Source organism: Camelina sativa, chromosome 14, assembly GCF_000633955.1.
Source record: "Camelina sativa cultivar DH55 chromosome 14, Cs, whole genome shotgun sequence".
NCBI lineage: Eukaryota > Viridiplantae > Streptophyta > Magnoliopsida > Brassicales > Brassicaceae > Camelina > Camelina sativa.
In genome coordinates, this window is record NC_025698.1 from 4,582,311 (window position 1) to 4,606,108 (window position 23,798).

General features: G+C 35.9%; 4 protein-coding genes and 1 non-coding gene across 6 annotated transcripts in view; 2 read left to right on the top strand and 3 right to left on the bottom strand.

Moving 5' to 3' along the window:
• LOC104739655 (ras and EF-hand domain-containing protein homolog) lies at nucleotides 1,529-4,643 on the bottom strand. Of its 2 annotated transcripts, XM_010460087.1 has the most exons (14): nucleotides 4,524-4,643; nucleotides 4,374-4,418; nucleotides 4,183-4,281; nucleotides 3,985-4,095; nucleotides 3,680-3,854; nucleotides 3,509-3,565; nucleotides 3,219-3,355; nucleotides 3,068-3,127; nucleotides 2,903-2,980; nucleotides 2,708-2,775; nucleotides 2,433-2,506; nucleotides 2,136-2,299; nucleotides 1,766-1,836; nucleotides 1,529-1,685 (listed from the first exon to the last, which is right to left on the bottom strand). In XM_010460087.1, exons 1-13 carry the CDS (start codon nucleotides 4,593-4,595, stop codon nucleotides 1,777-1,779), a joined length of 1,200 nt encoding a protein of 399 aa, XP_010458389.1. In that variant the 5' UTR covers nucleotides 4,596-4,643; the 3' UTR covers nucleotides 1,529-1,685; nucleotides 1,766-1,776. The 2 variants fall into 2 exon arrangements, with proteins under 2 accessions (XP_010458389.1, XP_010458388.1); XM_010460086.1 differs by having other exon boundaries at nucleotides 1,529-1,836.
• LOC104743212 (phospholipid-transporting ATPase 3-like) lies at nucleotides 5,407-13,986 on the top strand. The gene is made up of 27 exons (XM_010464320.2): nucleotides 5,407-5,699; nucleotides 5,914-5,995; nucleotides 6,393-6,454; nucleotides 6,934-7,015; nucleotides 7,205-7,315; nucleotides 7,601-7,678; nucleotides 7,801-7,897; nucleotides 8,110-8,216; nucleotides 8,333-8,398; nucleotides 8,516-8,637; nucleotides 8,720-8,798; nucleotides 8,853-8,948; nucleotides 9,050-9,166; nucleotides 9,309-9,458; nucleotides 9,546-9,650; nucleotides 10,203-10,345; nucleotides 10,551-10,652; nucleotides 10,737-10,800; nucleotides 10,880-11,092; nucleotides 11,273-11,438; nucleotides 11,525-11,604; nucleotides 11,686-11,925; nucleotides 12,160-12,381; nucleotides 12,450-12,617; nucleotides 12,730-13,092; nucleotides 13,186-13,292; nucleotides 13,407-13,986. Exons 1-27 carry the CDS (start codon nucleotides 5,551-5,553, stop codon nucleotides 13,708-13,710), a joined length of 3,675 nt encoding a protein of 1,224 aa, XP_010462622.1. The 5' UTR covers nucleotides 5,407-5,550; the 3' UTR covers nucleotides 13,711-13,986.
• Nucleotides 14,106-16,303, bottom strand: LOC104739657 (serine/threonine-protein phosphatase PP2A-2 catalytic subunit). Its single transcript, XM_010460089.1, has 6 exons — nucleotides 15,831-16,303; nucleotides 15,324-15,438; nucleotides 15,111-15,219; nucleotides 14,943-15,020; nucleotides 14,605-14,796; nucleotides 14,106-14,509 (listed from the first exon to the last, which is right to left on the bottom strand). Exons 1-6 carry the CDS (start codon nucleotides 16,081-16,083, stop codon nucleotides 14,336-14,338), a joined length of 921 nt encoding a protein of 306 aa, XP_010458391.1. The 5' UTR covers nucleotides 16,084-16,303; the 3' UTR covers nucleotides 14,106-14,335.
• TRNAP-AGG lies at nucleotides 18,202-18,273 on the bottom strand. The gene has a single exon. It is a non-coding gene; the product is annotated as a tRNA-Pro (tRNA).
• LOC104743213 (paired amphipathic helix protein Sin3-like 6) overlaps nucleotides 18,942-23,798 on the top strand; it is an 8,585-nt gene continuing 3,728 nt past the window's right edge. The window contains exons 1-13 of the mRNA XM_010464321.2: nucleotides 18,942-19,234; nucleotides 19,363-19,506; nucleotides 19,641-19,763; nucleotides 19,903-20,083; nucleotides 20,165-20,263; nucleotides 20,364-20,495; nucleotides 20,688-20,778; nucleotides 21,170-21,393; nucleotides 21,490-21,644; nucleotides 21,891-22,018; nucleotides 22,114-22,368; nucleotides 22,630-23,123; nucleotides 23,318-23,791. Of these exons, the coding sequence (XP_010462623.1) occupies nucleotides 19,427-19,506; nucleotides 19,641-19,763; nucleotides 19,903-20,083; nucleotides 20,165-20,263; nucleotides 20,364-20,495; nucleotides 20,688-20,778; nucleotides 21,170-21,393; nucleotides 21,490-21,644; nucleotides 21,891-22,018; nucleotides 22,114-22,368; nucleotides 22,630-23,123; nucleotides 23,318-23,791 (2,436 nt within the window). The 5' untranslated portion in view covers nucleotides 18,942-19,234; nucleotides 19,363-19,426. The remainder of the gene's footprint in view (nucleotides 19,235-19,362; nucleotides 19,507-19,640; nucleotides 19,764-19,902; nucleotides 20,084-20,164; nucleotides 20,264-20,363; nucleotides 20,496-20,687; nucleotides 20,779-21,169; nucleotides 21,394-21,489; nucleotides 21,645-21,890; nucleotides 22,019-22,113; nucleotides 22,369-22,629; nucleotides 23,124-23,317; nucleotides 23,792-23,798) is intronic.

A 23,798-nucleotide genomic window follows, 5' to 3' on the forward strand; every position in this document is an offset into this window, starting at 1 on the left:
GATCACTTATTAATCCGGGAAAACAAGAATGCCATTTTTCAAAAAGATAATTAGAATTGATAAATAAGCCTATCTTACAGTATTTCACAACAAAGTCATTTAAAGATTTTTTTTTTTTTTTTAAATGAAAATCGTTTCAGAATTTGAATGTAATTTCTAAATACAAATATTTAATATATATCTCATCAGAATTAATAAGGTAACAAATAAAATAAAACATATCAAGTTGTTATAAATAAAATAAACGATATAATAATAAAAAAAACTAGCCACTTTTTACAAATACTATAATAAACCATCGTACTATGAACGTAGAAGTGCATAAAGCTATAAAAGCATATATATAACCCACTATTAAACTGGATTATTAAAGTCCCTCGGCTGGTACATCTTTATCGGTTAAACACTGAAAGTTTCCATCAAAGATAATTTTAAATCTAGTGATTAAGTTCTCAAACCTGTTTCGATATTACATTTGATGGGGGCATAGATCACACGCACATTAACACAAAAGGTGCTAAGTTAATGCAAACATGGAAAGACACGTTTCCTTTTTAATTATGTAATCGATGGCCTTTTTAAGCAACTCCCTAGACGTCCTTACCTATTTTTGTTTCTTTTCTTTTTCCTGTCAGCATTTGATTTGATTTGCCTAACATGCTCATACATAAACTGATAAATGTTAGATAGTTGGATCCAACTATGAACTCGAATGGTGAACCATGTGGGCCATCTTCGATGCTCCCAATAACCTTTATTGTTTTTGTTACTAATGCCCTCAAAGTTCACATCACAAGTTAAACAACCCACAATCAATGGACCAAAAAGATGAAAAGTAATTCACAAATTTCAATTGGCTACTCCTCTGTTGTACTTGTCTTAATGTCTTCTTCCCCACCAAAAGAAAATAATTTGTCCCCATTATATCTAACTATATATATATGTTTTAAACTTTTAATTGTTTACAACTCAATCATATAACACAATACTAGTAAAATTAGATCTGAATTGTAACACAACAATAATATTCCTACAAGTCTCTCTAGCTATGAAAATGTAAAGAAAAATACCTTTTGTCTACGTCTAATTCATTGCGTGCGAATGTAGAAAACTCATGTTCTTGTCGTTTATATGACCTTAGTACCCACCAAACGAACTTTCTTCAAGCTGAATGATTGATTTATTATACTTATATATATCATATATGTGTGGTCAATAATTTCCACGGCTAGTATAAAAAGGACTAGTCCACTATCCAATCTCTTATAAAATATCTAGGCCAAGATTCTGATTTGTTATAAGCATTTGCTTTGATTTGTTTGCTAATATGTGTATCCATTGTTATCATTTTTTATTTACTACTTAAAAAGTACTGTATGTTACGCAATAGTTTATAGTTAAGGATTTGTAACAAACCGAGAACTATATAAAAAGATATATATATATATATATATATATATATATTTTGATGGAACCTGAGCTGGTCAGTAGAAGCTATCCGGTCATATTTGAGTTAAGCCTCTCTAGATAATCATGGGGTTAATCTTCTTTTTATGACTATAACTTGAGAGTTTGGACACACAGTTATGAGTTATGACATAGACAAATAAAAACCTAGAAGGCATTACTGGTCATATTTAGTGAACCGATGTCGTCGGTTCTTCAACTCCTGCAAGTACTGAAGTCTGAAGTAGTTTATAAGGTCAAAAGAACGACATAAGAGTTTAAGTGATAACAACTAACATATTGTGATGAGACGCTTAACTGAGTTAAGTCTTATACACGATTTGTTGAGCACTCTGAATCAGGCTGGTTCATCAACTCTTTGCACTTTTCCTGCAAAAGACTGGCGATTTTATTCACTTATGGCAGTTTGGAACTACTTCGTCTCTGAACCAATGAACTACTTCGTATGATATGAGAGGTTTTCTAGGAATCTGAGTGCAACAAAAAGCTAGGATTGTTTGTGAAAAATGCATACTACATACAGTGGCTGATGACAAGTGTTGTGAAAATGTTGATTCTAAGAAATCACATTGAATTTGTAGATAATGATTTCAATGCTTTTTTGTTCACTACTTCACTTCTATCAGCAATTGTAAGCAGTAATCAAAGAGAAAATCGATTTAACTTGCCTCAATCTCAAAGTGGTTATGGTTATTATTACTCTGCCAATTGCCACCGACTGTGTTATGCTGCAGGTACTCAGCCGAATCCAGTTGATGATCATCATCTTGTATCGATCTGCAGTCTGTGTTTTGGTGCTGACAACTAGGAGATGCTGATGGAACTACTTTTACTGCAATAAGAAGTAACTAAGAATCTGGTTTGTGTGAAGTTGTAACTCTAACGTTAGGGTTTTATGATGTCACTGGTGATATCTAATCCTAAGGGAAGGAAAAACAAAAAACAAAATAGAGATGAGAACAGACCTGAGTTTTCTTGAGAATGCATAACAGGAACTTCACATAGAAAATCCTCCATTTTGTCAACTGAGTCATTGTGCCTAGTTAGCCAATCAAAGAGGGATAAGCATTGATTTGGACTATTTAAAATTTTGAGACAGAAAAGCCACCGAGTTCATCCCTTAAGACCCTTAAAAAGGTAATTATTGTATCATATCATGTCCATTAAGAGAATTCTTATGAAATCTATCTCCCCCTGGACCAGCACGGAAAAAAGAAGATTGTTAAGTGATTTTACAGCCCTGGATCTTTTGTTACTCTCATCGGCACCTTGTTCGAATGTCAGTATTGATGTGAACACCCTTCTATCCTGTCATATCAAGAGTATGAAAGAAGAGTTTACATAACAATTTGATCACTCAAATTCAAAGTTCACCACTAGACTATTATCCAAGGATAGAATGTTAGAATAATAGAATCTTTCGATTATCTGTTACCTCTCCAGTCATCAGGGATGCAGACTCCTGAATCCGCTGTAAAATCATCTCCAAACTCTTCACTTCAGAATACAATGCCTAAATATTTAGAACACTTTTTATAGAGACTGTTGAGTATGCAAAAGCGATCAAACTCAGTAAACAGCTAAATATCTTCTTTCCTACCTCTTTCTCAGAAATCAAGTTCTCTACAACTAAATCTTTCACCTGCAAAGTTTTCTGAAGGTAAGGCTAGTCAAGTAAACATAGATGTGGCAAATGCTTTAAGAGCAATGATCTTTGCATTAGTAAAACATGCAAAATCTGATATGGATATCTCTTCGATTTGATGTTGATATTCATTTTTAATCTTTTCTGCTTCCAGCTGAGCCGAAAGCTCTGATATTATAGTCTCCTTCCTCTGTAATACCGATTCATGGTATTCAATGTTCTCTTCTAAACTTCTGATTTTATCTGCATAAGTACAGATTATAGAAATCATTGCCTTCGTAAAGGTGAAAATACAGAATTAGAGCCAAAGGAAAAGACCACAAAAGTAGATGAAAAATCAACGTAGGAAAAACTATCAGGTAAGCATCAGCGCAGATTCAATGAAAAGAAACTCACCTATAAACACTTTTTCATATGTAGAGACATGGTCCATTTTCTCTTTCAAGCCACTCACTGAAACACAAGAAACAACAGAAACACAATCATTGCATTAGGGGGAAGCCGTGAAAGCATTAAAAGTATATTGGATGCATATATTCAAGCAGAGTTAGCAAGAGATCTACATGCCTACATCTTCTTTTTGATCCACAAGGCCCTGAACTTCGTGTATAACCTTTTTGATTGTCGATGCCTCTTTCTCAATTGAATCAAACAATGTAAGATGAGAGGTTATCTTCTCGTTTAAAATAGCAATTTTCCTATCCCTGGCTTCAATTGAACATTTCATTTCACAAAACGACTCCTGCATAACACACCACCAATTCACAATCCCCAGAGAGAAAAAGTATCCATATACACACAATTCAACTGTTCACCCATCAAACAGATGATTCTCTAATCTACCTCTACTACCCAGATGATGAGACAAGTACCTGGTAAGCATTTAAGAAGTTTTCACGTGATTGAAGCAGGTTCTGGGTAGTAGTCTTCAATTCGTTCTGCTTGTTTTCCAGCAAACTATAGTCGTTCTGAAGGTAACTCACCTGTTAAAATCAAATTAAAACTTCCACAAAACTCTATTATCTTTACTCTGAACAGATTCGCAAAAACAAAATAAAAATCTTACAAACCTTCCTCTCGAGTGCCTCCTGTGTTTCTCTAGAAGAATCTACCTCAGCTTGAAGCTCCTGCAATTTCCTGCTGTATTCCTCCTCCGTTTGCTTCTGTCTCTGTACATCGACGCACCAACACGAAATGGTCTCACGGATTCACGAACTCAGAAACGAAACAAAGAAAACAAGAGTTAAATTGATCGGAAAACCTGATTCACAAGAATAATCTGATCTGTGACTGATCTCTCCCTTTCCTGCCAAAAAAAAAAAAAATCGCCGGTAGTAAAGTGGAAGAAGAGAGAGAAAACTGTGAAACTAACACAAATCCAATAGATGTATAGAAACCTCGTTCTTCTTACACGTAGTTCTCGCACTTCTCCGATCATTGACTGAAGCTGCAATCTGAATTTTGACAGCTTGAGAAGCTCCATTTTTTATGGGTTTCTTCCTCCGCAATTTGAATTTCGACCGCCAGAAAAATGTCAACAAGGGGGAAGAATTAGGTCGTCGGAATTGTCAAAACCGATATAATTATTCTATGGGCCTAATCCAAATTGGGCTTTGAGTCCATTTATATAAATTCGGAATATAATTTTTACAAGCGCGAAGATACGAAATTTCCAAATTATCAGACACATTAAATAAGTTATAAAATAGAGAAATAAATCAAAGTTAAATAGAGAGATAAATTAGTAACGTTCATCGTGTTCTTAAAATACACCTTGGACTAAGTAATAAATAATTTTGACCCGTACAATTGATTAATCTTACTACAATATTGTTGTGTTATATAACAATATTGATGTTGAATTCACTATCCTGCAAAAACAATTTTAAAACATGTTTTACTATCCTAGAAAGAGCTTATACGCCGGCACTTAAACTTAAAAAAAATACTGTACCACCTTATGACGGTAGATAAAAACATAGCTGTCACATTAGTTGATCATCCGAAACATATTACTATATTGTCCGATCTCCATAACTTAAAATACAATAAAATAGCGAGATTATACAAGCATAAGATATATATATAAGTTCACCCAACAATTGCCGCTGGAACTAGAGCAAAGCATACGGAAAAGTTGAGTTAAGAAATTCTTAAGAAACTGTAAAATTTTATGAATCCAATGGTTGGATCTTTAACAAAATCTTGCAATAATCCATGGGCCTAATCCAAATTGGGCTTTGAGTCCATTTACAAGCGCGAAGAAGAGCAATCCACCCTATAAAAAAAAAAAAGGAAAAAAGGGTTGAAACAAAAGAGGGGGGAAGGAGGAAGATGATGGTCCTCTGTGTTTCTACCGTCGTCGGTACAGATCTCATGCTCGGTTAATCGGATATTTCAGAGAGGGTAACATTGTGAAGCTCAATTTCCAAATCCGAATGGTTAGGCCGGGAGAATTAAGCGTTGATTCGTCAACGAATCACCTGCGAACACCGTCTCGAACGGTGACGCTGGGCCGTATACAACCTCAGGCTCCTACTTATCGTACCGTATACTGCAATGACCGGGATTCTAATTACCTCGTCCGGTTCAAGGTACTACTTTTTGGTGCTCATTTTCACAACCATAATCTTTTTTTTATTATATATATATATATATATATTTTTTTTTTTGAATTCTGGGTTCTTCTCATTCTTTGTTGATAATGTATGATCCTATTTTTAAAAATTTATTGTTTGGCTTTTGGTAAATTTGTGAGTTTTCTTCTATTAGAGTAGAATGGTTTTGTATAGAATGGTTAGGTTAAAATGTTTGCACGGTAATTCAATTTCTACAACAAAGTACAATGTTTTCACCTTTTTGCCCAAAGGTCTGTTTGAACAAGTAAGTGTTTTTCTTGTTAATTTGATATCAGTTAGTGCATCTACATCTACTAGCTAATTAGTTGGAGGAACTTTTTTGTTTAAGCGAATGCAGCCAATAGCTATAAAGCCTATAAGTTGGAGGAAATTGTAGTTTAAATGAAGGAGAGTCATGGTCGAAAGATCTGCTAGTAGTCGGTTAGATCTATATATATCAAGTTCCGGTTGATGCTTAAACAAAAGAAGGTTTACATTATTGCTCTGGCTTTCAACGGCCTTTAGGTTTGTGTTTATTTGGAGTTATTGCAATGTACCTTTAGGCGGGACTGAAAATACATATATTTGGGTCACTAAACTGCATTTCTCACAGATCTTTGAAGTTTTATATCTGATCTGAGAAATAATGTGTTTGCTGACAGTTTAGGCGCATAGCAAATATATACTTTCTTGGAATTTCATGTCTATCAATGACACCAATAAGGTATGTTACCTCCATAGCAGTTGTTTCATTTTTTATTACTCACTTGTGCTGATGACTGGTAACACTTGGCCATACCGGATTTTGTTAAACAATTGTTTGTTTACCCATGAGACTTTTCACTTCTCAGGAGGTTTATGTGGATATAGTCTACTTCACTGGCTATTTAGGATTATGTTAATGTGCCACGTATGTGATTTTAGATGATCTTTTAGCATACCTTGATCAATTTTGCTATCATGGCTTTCTTTCATACTGTGAAAATCATCATTGTCTCCATGTGAGAATGTGAATTTTTTTTTGTGAGAATGTCAATTCTTTTTATCTATTAGCCACAGCTTACTTTGATCCATAATATGAAAACGGACTTTTGGGCCAACAAAATTTTAAGATTCTGATGCCATTCTATCCCTTGGATGCACTTATTAGTATATTGTTTTTGAGTCAGTAAAGTGTAACTAGATAAGCTGTTTGTCCTGCAGCCCTGTTAATCCAATAACAAATGTGGCTCCGTTGTCAATGGTGCTTCTCGTCTCTCTTATTAAAGAGGCTTTTGAAGACTGGGTAAGGCCTGACTTCTGGTTTCATCTTTTTTATACATCATAAAAATATGTCATCTCTCTTGAAATGAAAGAGTTAGTTATTCAGCTAATATCCGTATTGGGTTCAAGTTAGTGAATGCTTAAGAGTTTCAGGACCAATCTGCTTCTTAACTTCTAAATCCTTCTGCAAATAATCCGTATTCTGTTGCAGAAACGATTTCAAAATGATATGTCAATAAATAACAGCACAGTGGAGGTTTTGCAAGATCAACTATGGGTACCTATTCCCTGGCGGAAGTTACAAGTCGGAGATATTATCAAGGTATACGTTTCTGACAGAAGTGATGAATTGCCATGTGATCGAACAAGGATGTGCTGTTGAATGTTGACACACATGTTAGTTTCTAGTGCCCGAATTTGAGCCATCGCAGTAGATATCAATTACCTAAATTAATTTGTGTTTCATTATGCTTGTTTCATCGTACTGGCCTTTTGAATTGATAGGCATTCATGCCTCTGCTGCATTTTTGGATTAATTCAGAACTTGTAATTATCTTGAAACTCAAATTCTACAAGCTTGGTTAATATACTTCGATGATATTTGCAGATTAAAAAAGATGGATTTTTTCCAGCTGATCTTCTTTTTCTGTCCAGCATAAATCCTGATGGTATCTGCTACGTGGAGGTGCTTGGCTCCTTCGGCTATAATTTTTTTTTTCTTCTTTTTGTAGCAAAAAAAAGCTATTTTGGAGTATTGAATATACATTTTTATTCTACTTTTATTGTGCGTGCTCTTCGTGAGTGCAGACTGCCAACCTAGATGGAGAAACAAATTTAAAAATCAGAAAGGCCCTTGAAAGGACATGGGATTACTTGACACCAGAGAAAGCTTCGGAATTTAATGGTAAGTCTTTGGGGTCGATTATTATGTTGCGAACATTTTCATAGCTTAATATGTGTTGGTACTAGTGTCTATCATCCATTTCCTTCTGGAAATTCTCTTTTACCTGACTGGTCCATTTGATCTATCGCCATTGTTTGTTAATATACCAGCGTTGTTAAATGTTGTACAGTATTTATCAACTTTATCCTATATTGCTCTTTTTTACTGTGCAGGCGAAATTCAGTGTGAGCAACCTAATAATTCTTTGTACACTTTCACGGGGAATCTTATTGTAGAAAAGCAGACTTTACCTCTCTCTCCAGACCAGCTTTTATTGCGCGTATGATCAACTGTTTTTCCTATTAGCTTTTTGTTCCGTTTCTGCTTTTTGTCCACATAATTTCAAGACCTTATATATGTTTGGGGTTTGTAAATCTTTTGCATTCGAATTCTCAGGGTTGCAGTCTTAGGAACACGGAATACATTGTTGGGGCTGTGATTTTTACGGGTCATGAGACAAAGGTAAGCTGCCATGAAGCTTGTTTGATGAGAAACTACTTGCTAGCATTCAGGATTTTGTCTTTTAATAGTTGCTCTGTATACAATCTGATCTACTTATGGTGAATGGAATGTATGTAGGTGATGATGAATGCCATGAATGCTCCTTCCAAAAGAAGTACACTGGAAAAGAAACTCGACAAACTCATTATTACAATCTTTTGTGCTCTTGTCATAATGTGCCTGATTGGAGCTATAGGGTGGTATGGATTCTGTTAATGATATTTGATCATATTTTTAGTTCATAGATCCCGCATGGATTTTAAAATCTGTTAAATGCTGCAGTGCAATTGTGACAGATCGTGACCACTTTTATTTGGGTCTTCATAAGAAAGATTGTGAATATCGTAATGGCTTGACGTATTAACCTTGCATAGTGAATTGATTTCTTGCATCTATGGATTGCTGGTTCTTATAGTACCTTTTGGTGCCACAGATAGCGTTTTTCACATTTTTTACTCTAGTCATTCTTTTCTCTACAATCATACCAATCTCCTTATATGTTTCTATCGAGGTATGTGTATCCCCAAATATCTTCTTTTAATTTCTTATACGTGCAGCACAAAACTTAAGTTTTCTGAATGGTTCCTCTTTTCCTCCCTAAATGGAACACAGATGATCAAGTTTATTCAGTCAACTCAGTTTATCAACCGAGATCTTCACATGTATCATGTTGAGACAAACACTCCTGCCTCCGCTAGGACTTCAAATTTAAATGAGGAGCTTGGACAGGTAAACTTCACATGTATCATGTTTAATATAATTGGTTTTGGTGCAATCATCTGTATTATTGCTGAATCATTTTTCCCAGTGATATGCTTTTCTCGTGATCTGACATTTAGAGATGCAATTACTATTTCTTGGTATCTTTCAGGTGGAATACATATTTTCTGATAAAACTGGAACTCACACAAGAAATTTGATGGAGTTTTTTAAGTGTTCAATTGGAGGAATAAGTTATGGATGTGGTATCACTGAAATAGAAAGAGGAATTGCTCAGCGCGATGGCTTAAAAATTCACGAGGTATAATTTCTTCTCACATGATGAAGTTGCATTACTCATTCTGGAACAACAAATGATGTTTTTTGTTGTACGCTCTAATTTCCTCAGGAACAAAGGTCGACTGGTGCTATAAGAGAAAAAGGATTTAATTTCGATGATCCAAGGCTTATGCGAGGAGGTTGGAGAAACGAACCTAATCCCAATCTTTGCAAGGTGTCTTTCATATCCTGTAGATTTAATTCGCAATTAGTGTAAGAATTCTAATAGCTAGGGGATGTATGATTTGGCTAGTTTTAAAAGACCTCTTCCCATATGAGAAGCCTGAGTAAATGTTTTCTGGGAGAAATAATGAGATATTCCTTTCTCGTGATGTTATTTCCTTTCCAGGTGGTATATGATATCACTAACGTCTTTGTATGTGTTCTGTTGATGCTATGGAAAACAGTTTTTAGCCCTGAGTTGCCTTCTATTGTAAAGCAGAGGCCAGGACGATTGATGCATTCCTTTTGATAGTTTCTTTGTTGATTGACAGTTGAAATATATTGAAGAAATTTAAATGATCCTTTCAGTTGGTACGCTGGCATTGACCAGGACCTGAACTTTGGTCTCTGTTCTGGGGCTTAGGATGAAAAAAGCAAACAGAATCTTATTAACAAACTTCCATTTTAGAGAATTTAGTTAACCTTGGGGTTCCATTTCCATATTTCTCCTCGCTGTTACTGGGCATGCAATTGACTATAATGTATCGTATGTTAAATTTTGTAGGAATTTTTCAGATGCCTAGCCATATGCCACACAGTCCTTCCTGAAGGGGATGAGTCCCCGGAGAAGATCGTTTATCAAGCTGCATCTCCAGATGAAGCTGCTCTAGTTACCGCCGCTAAGAATTTTGGATTCTTCTTTTACAGGTTATTCTCGTTTACACTTCAGTTTTCAATAGACAAGTTGAAAGTGCAAGCAATCTGACAAGAACATATTTTCATTTACTAAGATAGGCCCATACTTATGTTTTAATGCATATTTTTATATTTGTTCCACAGTGAGCTGAGAAAATGTGCTTTCGTTTTTCAAGTCTCTATGAATTTCTTTGAGCCAACTTTCATGTATTTTCAGGCGTACACCAACTATGGTGTCTGTTCGCGAGTCTCACACGGAACAGATGGGAAAGATCCAAGATGTGTCTTATGAGATTCTTAATGTTCTCGAGTTCAATAGGTGTATTAGGCTTCTGACTGTTAGTTTTTTATCTCTTTCTCATGGTTAAGCATGCTAATGAAATGTCACACCGTGCATTAACAGTACAAGGAAGCGTCAGTCAGTTGTGTGTCGTTATCCAGATGGGAGACTTGTACTCTACTGTAAGGTAAACAGTTTTTTAGGTAATTGGATGAGCCTGTGTTGTTGCATATCAATATGATAATTGTTTTGAATAATTTCTACAGGGTGCAGATACTGTAATTTTTGAAAGATTGGCATCCGGTATGGATGATGTTAGAAAAGTAACAGGAGAGCACTTAGAACACTTTGGATCGTCTGGGTTGCGTACCCTTTGCCTGGCCTATAAAGATTTAAATCCTGAAGCCTATGATAGTTGGAATGAAAGATTCATCGAGGCCAAGTCTGCTTTACGAGATCGTGAGAAGAAATTAGATGAGGTATAATGCTCTTTCGTAATATTATGGCAATGCGAAGATAGAACTTGGCTAGCAGTAGCGATAAGAACTTGTTGAACTGATATTCATCATATAGCAGTGAGAGCAGTGTACTTTTGAGTTGCCTTGAAATATCTTTGTTTAATATATAGCATGAAAAAATTGTAATCCTGGTCCATGCAGGTTGCAGAACTTATTGAGAAGGACCTTATCCTGATTGGATCAACTGCAATAGAAGACAAGCTTCAGGAAGGGGTACCTACCTGCATAGAGACCTTATCAAGAGCTGGGGTTAAGATCTGGGTGCTAACAGGGGACAAGATGGAAACTGCAATCAATATCGCATATGGTAAGTGCCACAAACTTTTTCTCATACTTCTTCTTTGCTCTTCTTCCATTTTAACTTTGTGCTCCTTGATTCGTTTAATGTTTCAGCTTGTAACTTAATCAACAATGAGATGAAACAGTTTATTATCAGTTCTGAAACTAACGCAATCAAGGAAGCTGAAGAAAGGGTAAGTCATACAGATGCCTCTTATGGTGTATGATTATCATTGATTACAGTCCTAATAGTTGAAAAAATTATCTAAAAGCAGGGCAACCAAGTTGAAATTGAGCGTGTCATTAAAGAAGAAGTAAAGAAGGAACTGAAGAAGAGCCTTGAAGAAGCTCAACAGTATCTGCGTACTGTAGGTGGACCAAAATTGGCTCTTGTTATCGATGGGAAGTGTTTGATGTATGCATTAGACCCGGCTTTACGTATAACTTTGCTCAGCTTGAGCTTGAACTGTACTTCGGTTGTGTGCTGTCGCGTTTCTCCTTTACAGAAAGCGCAGGTAATTTTCATGACTTGTTTATTGAATAATACTTACATGGTGGTCTGGCATGACAAGCAAAGGGCCTTCAAATGTATTTGTCTCTGCAATAATGGTTATATAATTGCTGGTCTGGATTTTTTGCAACAATAGACATACTTGGTGCCTTGGTGGGAACATATGTTCTTACCTTTTAATTTACTCTTGTGACTGATTTTTGATTTTTAATAAGTGAGACACTGATGTAAATTTCAGGTTACAAGCTTGGTGAGAAAAGGAGCAAAAAAGATAACACTTAGCATTGGTGATGGTGCCAATGATGTTAGCATGATTCAAGCCGCTCATGTTGGTGTAGGAATTAGTGGGATGGAGGGAATGCAAGCTGTGATGGCTAGTGATTTTGCGATTGCTCAGTTTAGATTTCTCACGGATTTGCTTCTTGTCCATGGAAGGTGGTCATATCTAAGAATCTGCAAGGTTGGTCTCTCACCTCAAAAAATTTCTTCTAATGTTGCTGTTGTACTGACAGTCTTTTGTTTTTGCAGGTGGTCATGTATTTCTTCTACAAGAATCTTACCTTCACTTTGACTCAGTTTTGGTTCACATTTCGAACTGGATTTTCGGGTCAAAGGTTCTATGATGATTGGTTCCAGTCATTATACAACGTTTTCTTTACAGCCCTTCCTGTGATTGTCCTTGGGCTGTTTGAGAAGGTAATTATTTCCCCATTCGTTCTATTAAAGAGTACTCTTAAATACCATCATGTGTGAGTTAGTTTTTTTTTTTTTGGATCTATAATTTGATTCTGACATGTGCATTTGCTAGGATGTGAGTGCATCCCTCTCAAAGAGATATCCTGAACTCTATAGAGAAGGAATTCGTAATTCCTTTTTCAAATGGAGGGTCGTGGCGGTGTGGGCATCTTCTGCTGTATATCAATCTTTGGTATGCTATCTCTTCGTAACCGCCTCAGCTTTTGATGGCAAAAATTCATCAGGAAAGACGTTTGGTCTTTGGGACGTGAGCACAATGGTCTTTACCTGTCTGGTCATAGCCGTAAACCTACGGATTCTTTTGATGAGCAACTCGATTACCAGATGGCATCATATCACAGTTGGAGGAAGCATTTTAGCATGGCTCGTTTTTGCTTTTGTATACTGTGGGATTATGACGCCACGTGATAGAAATGTAAGCTATGTTTCCTCCATTGGGTCAAAAGGTTCCCTAGTATTATATATGATTTGGTTTCTGATTCTAACTGTTTTTGCTTTGTGTATGCAGGAGAATGTCTACTTTGTCATATATGTCCTAATGAGTACATTTTATTTCTACTTCACATTGCTGCTTGTTCCGGTTGTTGCTCTTCTGGCCGATTTCATCTACCAAGGGTAATTATAACTTGTATCTCTATACTCCAATCACAATCGATATGCTTATAGCGGGAAATTGCTGAATTGTTGTTAACCTTGAAAAAATTGGAATTTTTTTGTGAATTAATGCAGAGTGGAGAGATGGTTCCTCCCATATGATTATCAAATAGTTCAAGAGATTCACAGGCATGAGCCCGATAGTAGCAATGCAGATCAACTGGAGATAGCAAACGAGCTCACACCAGAAGAAGCAAGAAGCTATGCGATATCGCAATTGCCTCGCGAAATCTCAAAGCACACTGGTTTTGCCTTTGATTCACCTGGTTATGAGTCATTCTTTGCATCTCAACTGGGTATATACGCACCACAGAAAGCGTGGGACGTGGCTAGGAGAGCCAGCATGAGGTCAAGACCCAAAGCACCAAAGAAGAATTGAAAGGAGAAAAAGGAAATGGATACATGAGTTGTGTTGTATATTTAGGCTGCCACTTTTCCAGGCTCTGTTCAATACTGGAAGTTTTGTTAGGCCTTTAGTTTTGTATCGATATATAGAAATCTTCGCTTAGGCAAGTCTGTTTTTATTGCTTTTAGTTTCCATTGTTGGTATTCTTGCCATTAGTATAGGGCCATGAGACTTTTCTGTTTATGACACAAAAGTTGTACTCGATTACACTCACTAATTACTAATTTGCAGAGCTCTCGCTTCTCTCTTGTTTGACATGTCACATATACCATATGCTTGGAAAGATAACATCCGTATATATAAAAACGAAACTGAAATGAAAGTGGCATAATTCGAATATCAAAGCCTGTATTCTGCGTATGTAGGCATGAATGAAAAAGACATCTCTATTTTATATATAAGCCTCTCCTACAAACTCTTCATGATAGCAAATCACCTCAACAACAAAAAAAAAAAATGATGTTTTCTTTCTTTTTAGGGGAAATTCGAACTCCACTTACAAAAAAAGAAAAGGGCACATCTACAATGATACATAAGCAAAGAAAACGAGAACTCCAAAAATTATATATGGTCGACACCAAAAAGAAAACTAGAGAAATCACAAAAAATAATCAGGGGTCTTACGGGTAGTATCGGGTTCAACTTGTCGGGGAGCTGGATCGAACTGGAGGAAGTTCTGCTCCATGTTCTCTCCTATCTCTAAGATCGCTGCCATGTTTCCACACCGATAGCAATAGTTTGGTGCACTAAACACAGTCACCACATTCTTATCCTATTACCATAAAAAAGGGGAGATATCAACAAATCAACCTACAAGACAGACCAATCATGCAGTAGAACCTTGAGCAGAGAGATGAATGTACATACCTGACACCAGTTAAAACCTTCCATGACAAGTTGATGCGCTCTTGATATGAGACTGAGTCCATTGTTGTGATTAAACTGAGCTGCGATATCCTGTCCGAAGGTATAACCAGCACCTCGTGGAGATATTCCCCATCCACAGCGATCATCGGGATCAGACCATAGTAAATCACACATTGGTCCTTCATGTGGAACCTACAGATCACACCTTACATAGTTCAAAAAGACGACCCCTAATATCTCAAGTAAAGAGAATATGCAGAGACACAGGAAGAGAGTATAACTCTTCCAACTAAGTCCAACCTAAGTAAGGCCTTAAGCAGAGAAAAAGAAAGGTATACCTCTTGTATCCGATCCAAGCTTCGGATATTATCAAGGGTATCTAGAGACGGTGAAAGCCCTCCATGCAAACAGAAAACCTGTAATGGATAAAAAATCTGATGAGTCAAAATCTGTAACTAAGGAGAAAGATGTCTCAAACACCCAACTGTGAAAAGAACAGCTCAAACCTGAGACTCTATGAGGGCTGTAAGAGGAAGATAATCAAAAAGGTCTGTAAAATATTTCCAGACATTAGCATTCCCGTACTTCCTCAAGCATTCATCATAAAAACCATAGCTGAAACAGAGACGCAAAAACGCGCATTAGACTCAGACATCAGACATAAAACACACATCATTCGTAACAAAACATTATGCTTACTAAAAAAAACAAGAGCTTACACTTGGGTAATCTGCCGACTCTCGTGATTCCCTCGCAAGATTGTGAGTCTATCCCTGTATCGAACTTTCAGCGCCACCAATAAAGAAACTGTCTCTACTGAATAGTAACCACGGTCTGCAAAGAACAAAAGTAAGACAATAAGAAACCAACAATTAGCTAGTAGCTAAACCAGCAAACTTGGATCATACTCACACTTGATTTAATAACTACAAAAAGCTGTCACCATAGTATATTAACACACCATTGAATGGTTAAAAATTCAAGATTCAAAAAGGCTATAATTCATTAGAAGTGTAATTATTAAAGTGAGCATCACAAAGGCTCTCTAAAATCGGGAAATTTCAGTACCTAAACACTCGAAAAGCAGAACACACAACAAGTAACTCACTTCAGATATTTAAACAAAAAAGGTGATACTTTTCAAAGATTCACCAATTTCCAATAAAAAAAAAACGCAGATCTAAAAAAAAGAAAGGGAGGGAAGAAGAAGAAGAAGAAGGACAGACCTACATAGTCACCCATGAAGAGGTAGTTAGTATCAGGAGCGTTACCACCGATACGAAAGAGCTCAATAAGGTCATAAAACTGGCCGTGAATATCGCCGCAAACGGTAACAGGACACTTGACAGGCTGAACATTGTATTCCTCAACAAGGATCGCTCTCGCTTGATCGCACAGCGTCCTCACATCCGCCTCCGATAACGGTTTACACTCCATCAGCTGCTCGATCTGACGGTCCAGATCTCCGTTCGACGGCATCTCGATATAAGCCACCCCCACCGATCCGATCCTAATATACTCACAGATGGATGAAGAAGATGAAATCGCCGCCGGAGATTGTATCCGCCAGGCTAAATATGTTCGAACCGGAGATCAAAGCCTGTCTCTTTGGTCTTCCCTGTTCAGCTTCTCTTCTCTCTCTCTCTCGTAGCTGAGAAACAGAAAATGGATTTTTTTTTGGTCGGAACAAAAAAATGGATATTTGTGTTTTGTTTGTTAGACTTACACCAACCAAAAAAAAAAAAAAAAAAAAAAAGTGGGCAGTCTTTTTTTTTTTGCAATAAAAAGTGGGCAGTCTAAAAGAGACACAAGTACAAATGTTTTGTGACCCGGTTTAAGTTCGGTTTTCTTGTTAATTTTTTGATAATTTTTTTTTGAACAAATTTTCAAAGAGTTGATTTCTAAATCCATATGCAATTGTAAATTCTAAAAATCAAAAGATATGGATTTTGAAATAACATGTTTTATCCTTGGATTTGAATTTTTCTATTTTACACTTTCAAATCCATTCAAATTCATTTAAAACATAACGTAGATTTTGAAATCCAAAAACAAATCATTAATAAATAACATGAGATTTTAACAAGTATTTGTAAATCATATAACCAATAACATATAATTTTGATAATTATTTTAAAATCAATGATTGAATAACACATAATTTTTGTCTGGATTTCCAAATCTATTAAAATCATAGAACCAATAACCCCCTATATTTTTTTTTCTTATGATAAATTCTCACTGGCACATAAACAAGCACCGAGAATTTGTGGTTTCCAATGGCATGCCACTGGTTTTTAAACCGAATCTTGATGTGGACAAAGTGAAGAACACGGTGGTATACGCTGAAGTTGGTAAAGACTTTGTTGACCTACTCTACGGGTTCTTGTCCCTGCCATTGGGCATTGTGATGCGCTTGCTGGATAAGGAGAATCATACTCCAATTAGATGTTTGAGCAACTTGTACAAGAGTGTGGATGATATGGGCATTAATGATTTCTGGTATGAGGAGTGCCAGCGGTTGCTACTGTTCCAATATAATTGAGAGAAAATCAATGCAGACTTCTACATCTTGATGATGATACTCAGGCGTTCATGTGCTATAAATGTTTGGGTGCTAAAGAGACTGATAGATGCAAAAAGTATCTTAGCAGTTTCAAAAATTGTTTATGTCAATGTGGCAAGTCGATGACCTTGGAGTGTGAGGAACATGTACCTCTAGGTTCAAAACAATTGAACTCAGTCTAGCTGTTTCTTGAAATATCGATGAAAAAGAATCATAACGAGCTTTTTTGTGATTGGTTAAGATCAAAAGAATTGGAAATGGAGAAATTATTTGCGTCGATAAGACATCACGACTCACGAGCTTTATATATATATATCCTAGATAATATCTTGCATATTGTTGTATAATAGAATATGTTAATTAATTTAAATTTATTTGATAATTATTAGGAAAAAACATAACAAATTAATTTAAATGTTATTAACATTTTTATATATTCTAGTCATACCATATTAAAAGGTATAACTTATTTAAATATATCGTATATAGATATCTCTTGAATATATTTGTTTTTTAATTGTTCAAATTTGATAATAAATTTTATTAGTATTTTTGAACATTTGTGGTACAAATCTTATTAATGATCAAAAAAATTTTACTATGAAGTTTAAATATCTATTTAAGTGTTTTGTATAAACTAACACATAACCTAGTATTTAATAATTAAAAACTAAATGGTTTTGAAAGTAAAAAATTATACATATTTCATATAAAATCATTTGAGATGACGAATGTTGACCTCTCTTCACAAATCATTTAAGTTCGGTTTTCTTGTTAATTTTTTGATAATTTATATTTTTCCTGTATGATTCCGTTGGTTTTAAAGTTAGTTACATTAGGATTGAGGCCAAACCGGATAGGATTTGGATTGTAATCAGTGACACGTTTGGAGTCGAGCTGTGTGTTTATAGTTTTAATTTGTGTAAACGACTAGTAATCGACAAATCACTTCCTCGATCAATGGGCCTGGACTATGGACAAGGGGAATGGGGTGAGTAAAATTGCAAGAAAAAGGGAAAAAAAAATGAAAGGGGGCGTTCCGAGAATTGAACTCGGGACCTCTCGCACCCTAAGCGAGAATCATACCACTAGACCAAACGCCCATTGATGCTAACCCATACGGTAAGTCTTTAAAATCAACTATAATTTACTGAACCATTAATTTTCGTAGTCGACCGAACATTCTTCATTTTCTTACATATCATATCATATCAGTTGTTAGAAAATGTGACCAAGATTTTTTTTAGATAAAAATGAGGATATTTATCTTTTACTTTTACTAAATTAATTATAAGTTTATAACTATTATGGAATAAAAAATCGCAAATAAAATTATTAAAGTTTGTTAATATTATTTAAAAAATGTAGTATATAATTTTGGATTATAAATAATAATTATTTTTAGATTATTACCGTTTTTAGATTTTTTAGACTTCGGTTGATAACATATGATAATTTTATGGCATAAGTTACATTTTATCTTACACATTACATTATGTAAATTTTCTTATCAATGTAACTATAAACACATACATGTTACCAACGGGAACCATATGACATATGTACCATGTTTTTACTGAATAAAAATGAAAAACCTTATATTGTGCTTTGACTTGTATATTTTTGGGGTCAAATAACATAATTGAAAGCCAAAATTTTGATTTGGAATTAAAAAATACCCAAATGTGTAACCTTCCACAGCACTCCGAAGGTCTGATGTTACAGACATGAAGATTTTGTTGTGTGTATATATAACAAGTTCCTCCTCTCTTCTTTTCCTCCTCCCTCCGCACCCAAAACCCCCAGGGAGAGAGAGAGAGAGAGAAGTGAGATTGCTCCTAATCAGAAGCAATCTCACCTTTGGGATAACATATTTTTCTTCCCGGTGACTCGAAAAACGAAGCTTCTTTTGCTTTTCATTTCACAAAGGTTCTACTTGAAAACTCCGGCGGCTAACGTTTTCGCCGATCTTCTCACTTCTCTTTCGAAGTTTCGTCTTCTAACCAAGGAAACGAAATAAGCTCCTCTTCACCTTTTGAGTAACGTGATCCGTTTCTAACAAAGGTTTCAAAATCAAAATCTCTGATTTTTTTTTTTTTTTTTTTCCATTTTTGTTCGATTTTTCCGATGATAGATCTATTAGTAGGGTTAACGATTCCGTACTGTTTCTATGGACTTGGATTTATTTTCAGGGTTCTTCGTTTTGTTTGGCTGCTAAAAAAAGAAACCTGATTTTTTTTTTTCTTGGAAGAAGAGATGAAGAGACTTAGAGACGATGTTCAACCTGAACCTCAACCTCAAAAGCGAAGGACTGAGGTTTCATCTCGAGGAGAAACGTAAATCTCTCTTTTTCAATTTCGCTTTTGTTCTGTGGTCATTAAGTTGAAAAAAATCTTCTTCAATGTAGTTAGCTAGAGTTTTGAATATGCTTTTAAAGTGTTTTAAGTTACATGTGTTTTGTGCAATGCAGAAACAAGCAACCTAAAACCCTTGATGCCCTGACGTATCTCAAATCTGTTAAGGAAATTTTTCATGACAATAAAGAGAAATATGAGTCATTCCTTGAGCTCATGAAGGACTTTAAAGCTCAGAGGTATATTTTACTTCGCTCTTCTCTTCTCGTTTTTAGTTTCATTCTGTCTTGTTTATAGAGGTCACAGAAGGAATGCGTGTATTTGTGAAATGTCACAATGTGAACTGCGTGTGTTTATGGTCTCTTATGTTGCTTGCAGAATCGACACTGAAGGTGTCATAGAAAGGATTAAAGAATTGTTCAAGGGTTACAAGGACCTACTTTTAGGTTTTAATACTTTCTTGCCCAAAGGATATAAAATAACCCTTCAGCCGGAGGAAGAGAAACCTAAGGTCCGGGTGGATTTCAAAGACGCTATCGGTTTTGTCACCAAGATTAATGTTTGTATGTGATGTGGTAATTCTACGGTAATGTTGATTTTTTTTATCAGTTAAGGTTTACTGGTGTTTCTTATTTTGCAGACGAGGTTCGGAGATGATGAACGTGCGTACAAAAGTTTTTTAGACATCCTGAATATGTATAGAAAGGAAAGAAAGTCCATCTCTGAGGTCTACAAAGAGGTATGTTTATTGTTAATGCACAGACTGTTAACTCTTCAAACTTTCTGCTTCACATGTTACTTGTTAAAGAGACAGTTCTCTGATATTGTCTGTTGTGTAGGTTACTATGCTATTCAAGGGTCATGAAGATCTACTCATGGAGTTCGTTAATTTCTTACCTAATTGTCCAGAATCAGCTCCTTCAGCTAAGAAGGCAGTACAGCGTCACAAGGGCACTGAAACTTCTGATAAGGTTACTCTTATTCATCTTTGTAAGGATAGCAATATTGCAGTTAGTAAGGTTTTAATGGTGGCAGAAATCCGTTATGGCCATACATCCTTCCTTCACTCTTTTAAGAGTCTCATAATTTAAGATCAAGATAAAATATGCATTTTACATAGGGATTTTTTTGAGTGAGAAGTTGATACACTCTTATTTACGCAGAAACTAAAACTGCGATGTAAGCTTGAGGATAATTCTGAACACTCTGACCAACGAGAAGATGGTGATGAGAACCTTGTCGCTTGTTCCCCTGGTAATTCTCTGAGTCTGTTACATTTTTCCTATAGTTCAGCTTTATGATTGTGAAAATGTCTTCCATTATCTAGTGAATTCAATATAAGCAAGCAAGTCTTCTCTGTCACAAATGTGCCATCATTTTGAATACTGTGACCATGGTCAATTTTTTGTTTGTTTATGACTTAAGTAATCAGTGGTATGTATCTTGGTCTTGGTGTTCAATTATGTTTTAACTTTTTGCATAATTTTTCTCTTCATTTTTCTTTACTGATCATACCCAATCTTAACCTTTTGCAGAATCCTTCTCTTCATTTTTGTTATACTGTGATCATTCCCAATCTTGTTTTTGTTTATGGTTGAAGTGGTCAGTAATTTATATCTGGTAATGAGGTAGTTAATTTTTGCAGACTCCCTTGTCAAAGAAGGTCATCCAGGAGATTTTCAAGATGATGAAAATAGAGAAGATACTGAAACAGATACAGCAGATAGAACTGAAAAAAGTGCAGCATCTGGCAGTAAAGATATCGGAAATCACAAACCCACCACCCCGTATGTGGGAACACCTATAAATGAACTTGATCTCTCTGAATGCACTCAGTGTACGCCAAGTTATCGGCTCCTGCCAAAGGATGTGGGTTTTTCCTTAAATAATATTGTTCTATTACACTTTAATTTACTGTATCATTTTGTTCTCTTATAATCATATGGTTGGTCTTTTCCCATGCAGTATGCAGTTGAGATTCCAAGCTACAGAAATACACTTGGTAAAAAGACACTCAATGACCACCTGGTATCTGTCACCTCCGGGAGTGAAGATTACTCATTCAGTCATATGCGCAAAAACCAGTATGAAGAAAGCTTATTTCGGTGTGAGGATGATAGGTATGATCTGGTAGTTTGATGAAAAATCTCGTTATCCACCTTGTATATACAGTATAGTAGGCTCATATATCCTCGTTCTATGACCATATAGATTTTCTCCTATTACTCTGGCATGCTTAAGTTTATCTTTTATGTGGTAGGGACTTCTCTCCTTTCATATAGTTTGTCTGGAACCTATCATGTAGAAATGGTGATTCTTTGTTGTTGATAGAATCCCTCAGTTTAACATTCCTAATGCGTGTTCAGGTATGAAATGGACATGTTACTAGGATCTGTAAGTTCAGCAATCACACACGTGGAAAGCCTTCTGGAAAAGATGAACAACAACACTATCTCAGTAGACACTAATATATGTATCGAGAAACACTTATCAGGTAAGTTGTTAGTTTGGAACAAATCTAGTTTGGCTATAGATTGTCTGTTCTTCATTCATTTGTGCTATAACACTCTATGTGATTGTATCTAATAGCTATGAACTTAAGATGCATTGAGCGGTTATACGGTGATAATGGGCTTGATGTCATGGATCTTTTGAAGAAGAACATGCATAGTGCTTTACCGGTGATACTGACGCGCTTGAAGCAGAAGCAAGAAGAATGGGCAAGGTGCCACTCTGATTTCCAGAAAGTTTGGGCTGAAGTATATGCTAAGAATCACCACAAGTCACTAGATCATCGTAGTTTCTATTTCAAGCAGCAGGACTCTAAGAACTTGAGCACAAAATGTAAGCTTCTTTATCAAAATTGTACTTATTAAGTTCATTATGTGAAAATCTCAACCTACTTTAGGATTGATAAAACCACATCCATTAGCAACTTCTTTCTCAATCTCGTCATTTTGAAGAGAGGATGGTGAAGCGAGAGAAAGTGCTGTTTTATTTTTCAATAATAGATTGCTGATTATGAGAGGAGAGTGAAACCATATTTTGTATTTATTTCGGAGTCACAGTTTTGCATCAATGCCATTGTTTCGTTGTGGAATACAGGTTTAGTGGCAGAGATAAAAGATATCAGTGAGAAAAGGCATCAAGAAGATCTGCTTCAAGCTATTGCTGTTAGAACTATGCCCTCTTTTACTCCGGATTTGGAGTTTGATTATTGTGATACACAAATTCACGAGGATTTATATCTGCTAATCAAGTATTACTGTGAAGAAATATGTGCCACTGAACAATCAGATAAGGTAATGAAGCTGTGGATAACCTTTTTGGAGCCCATGTTTGGCACTCTTTCGAGGTCTCAAGGTGACCTTGCTACGGAAGATGTATCAAAGTTGAAAAACAACCAAGAATTGCATGATGCATGCGTGGCAGTGAAGGACAGCTCTTCTGGGTCAAAGGGTAAACATCCAATATCCCCAAAACTGCTGAAAGATAATCCAACAATGCAAGGAAGCTCGCCTGGGAAAGATGTCTCAGCCAATATAATGAAAGCTGCTCAGCATGATAAACTGCAAGATGATACAGATATGTCTTATGAGGTAACCCCTTGTGTGTGTGGAATTGTTTTTAAACTCAGGTTGTATGCACTTCAGTTGTGATGAAATTAAATAAGAGGTTTCCTTTCTTAGTTATCAAATTGACACCTTGATGAGCAATCAGTAGAGACCAGTCATCAGTATATCTATTTACGAAACTTTATTGATGTTTACCTAATTTGGTTCATTGTCCGCAGGTTATTCAGTCTACCAAACTTGTGTCAGCCAGAAACGATCAGATAATGGAGGATGTATCAGTGGTAAATCATGAGGCTGAGCGAGAAGAGGGTGAATTATCTCCCACTAACAGTTGTGAGCAAGGTAACTTTGATGTTAGCGGACAAAATGGCCTCAAGCCTTTACAAAGGGTGATGGACAATGTAACAAGCAATACATACCAGCAAAGTTGTGATAAAAAGGGAGCATATTGCACTGAAACGGGAACAAAGGGAAATACTCACCCTGAAGATGACGAAAATTGTCACAAGTTATCAGAGGATAATGAGACCGCCTCTGAAAAGGTTGCTTCAGGAACCAAGTCTGGTTGTCATGAAAAGCATAAGGAGCCTATTAGTGTGGCTGGAGAGGTGGCTAATGGAAAAGAAGGTGAAGATGGATCCTTTGCATTTACAGAGCGGTTTCTGCAAACTGTAAAACCTGTTGCCAAGCATGTGTCTT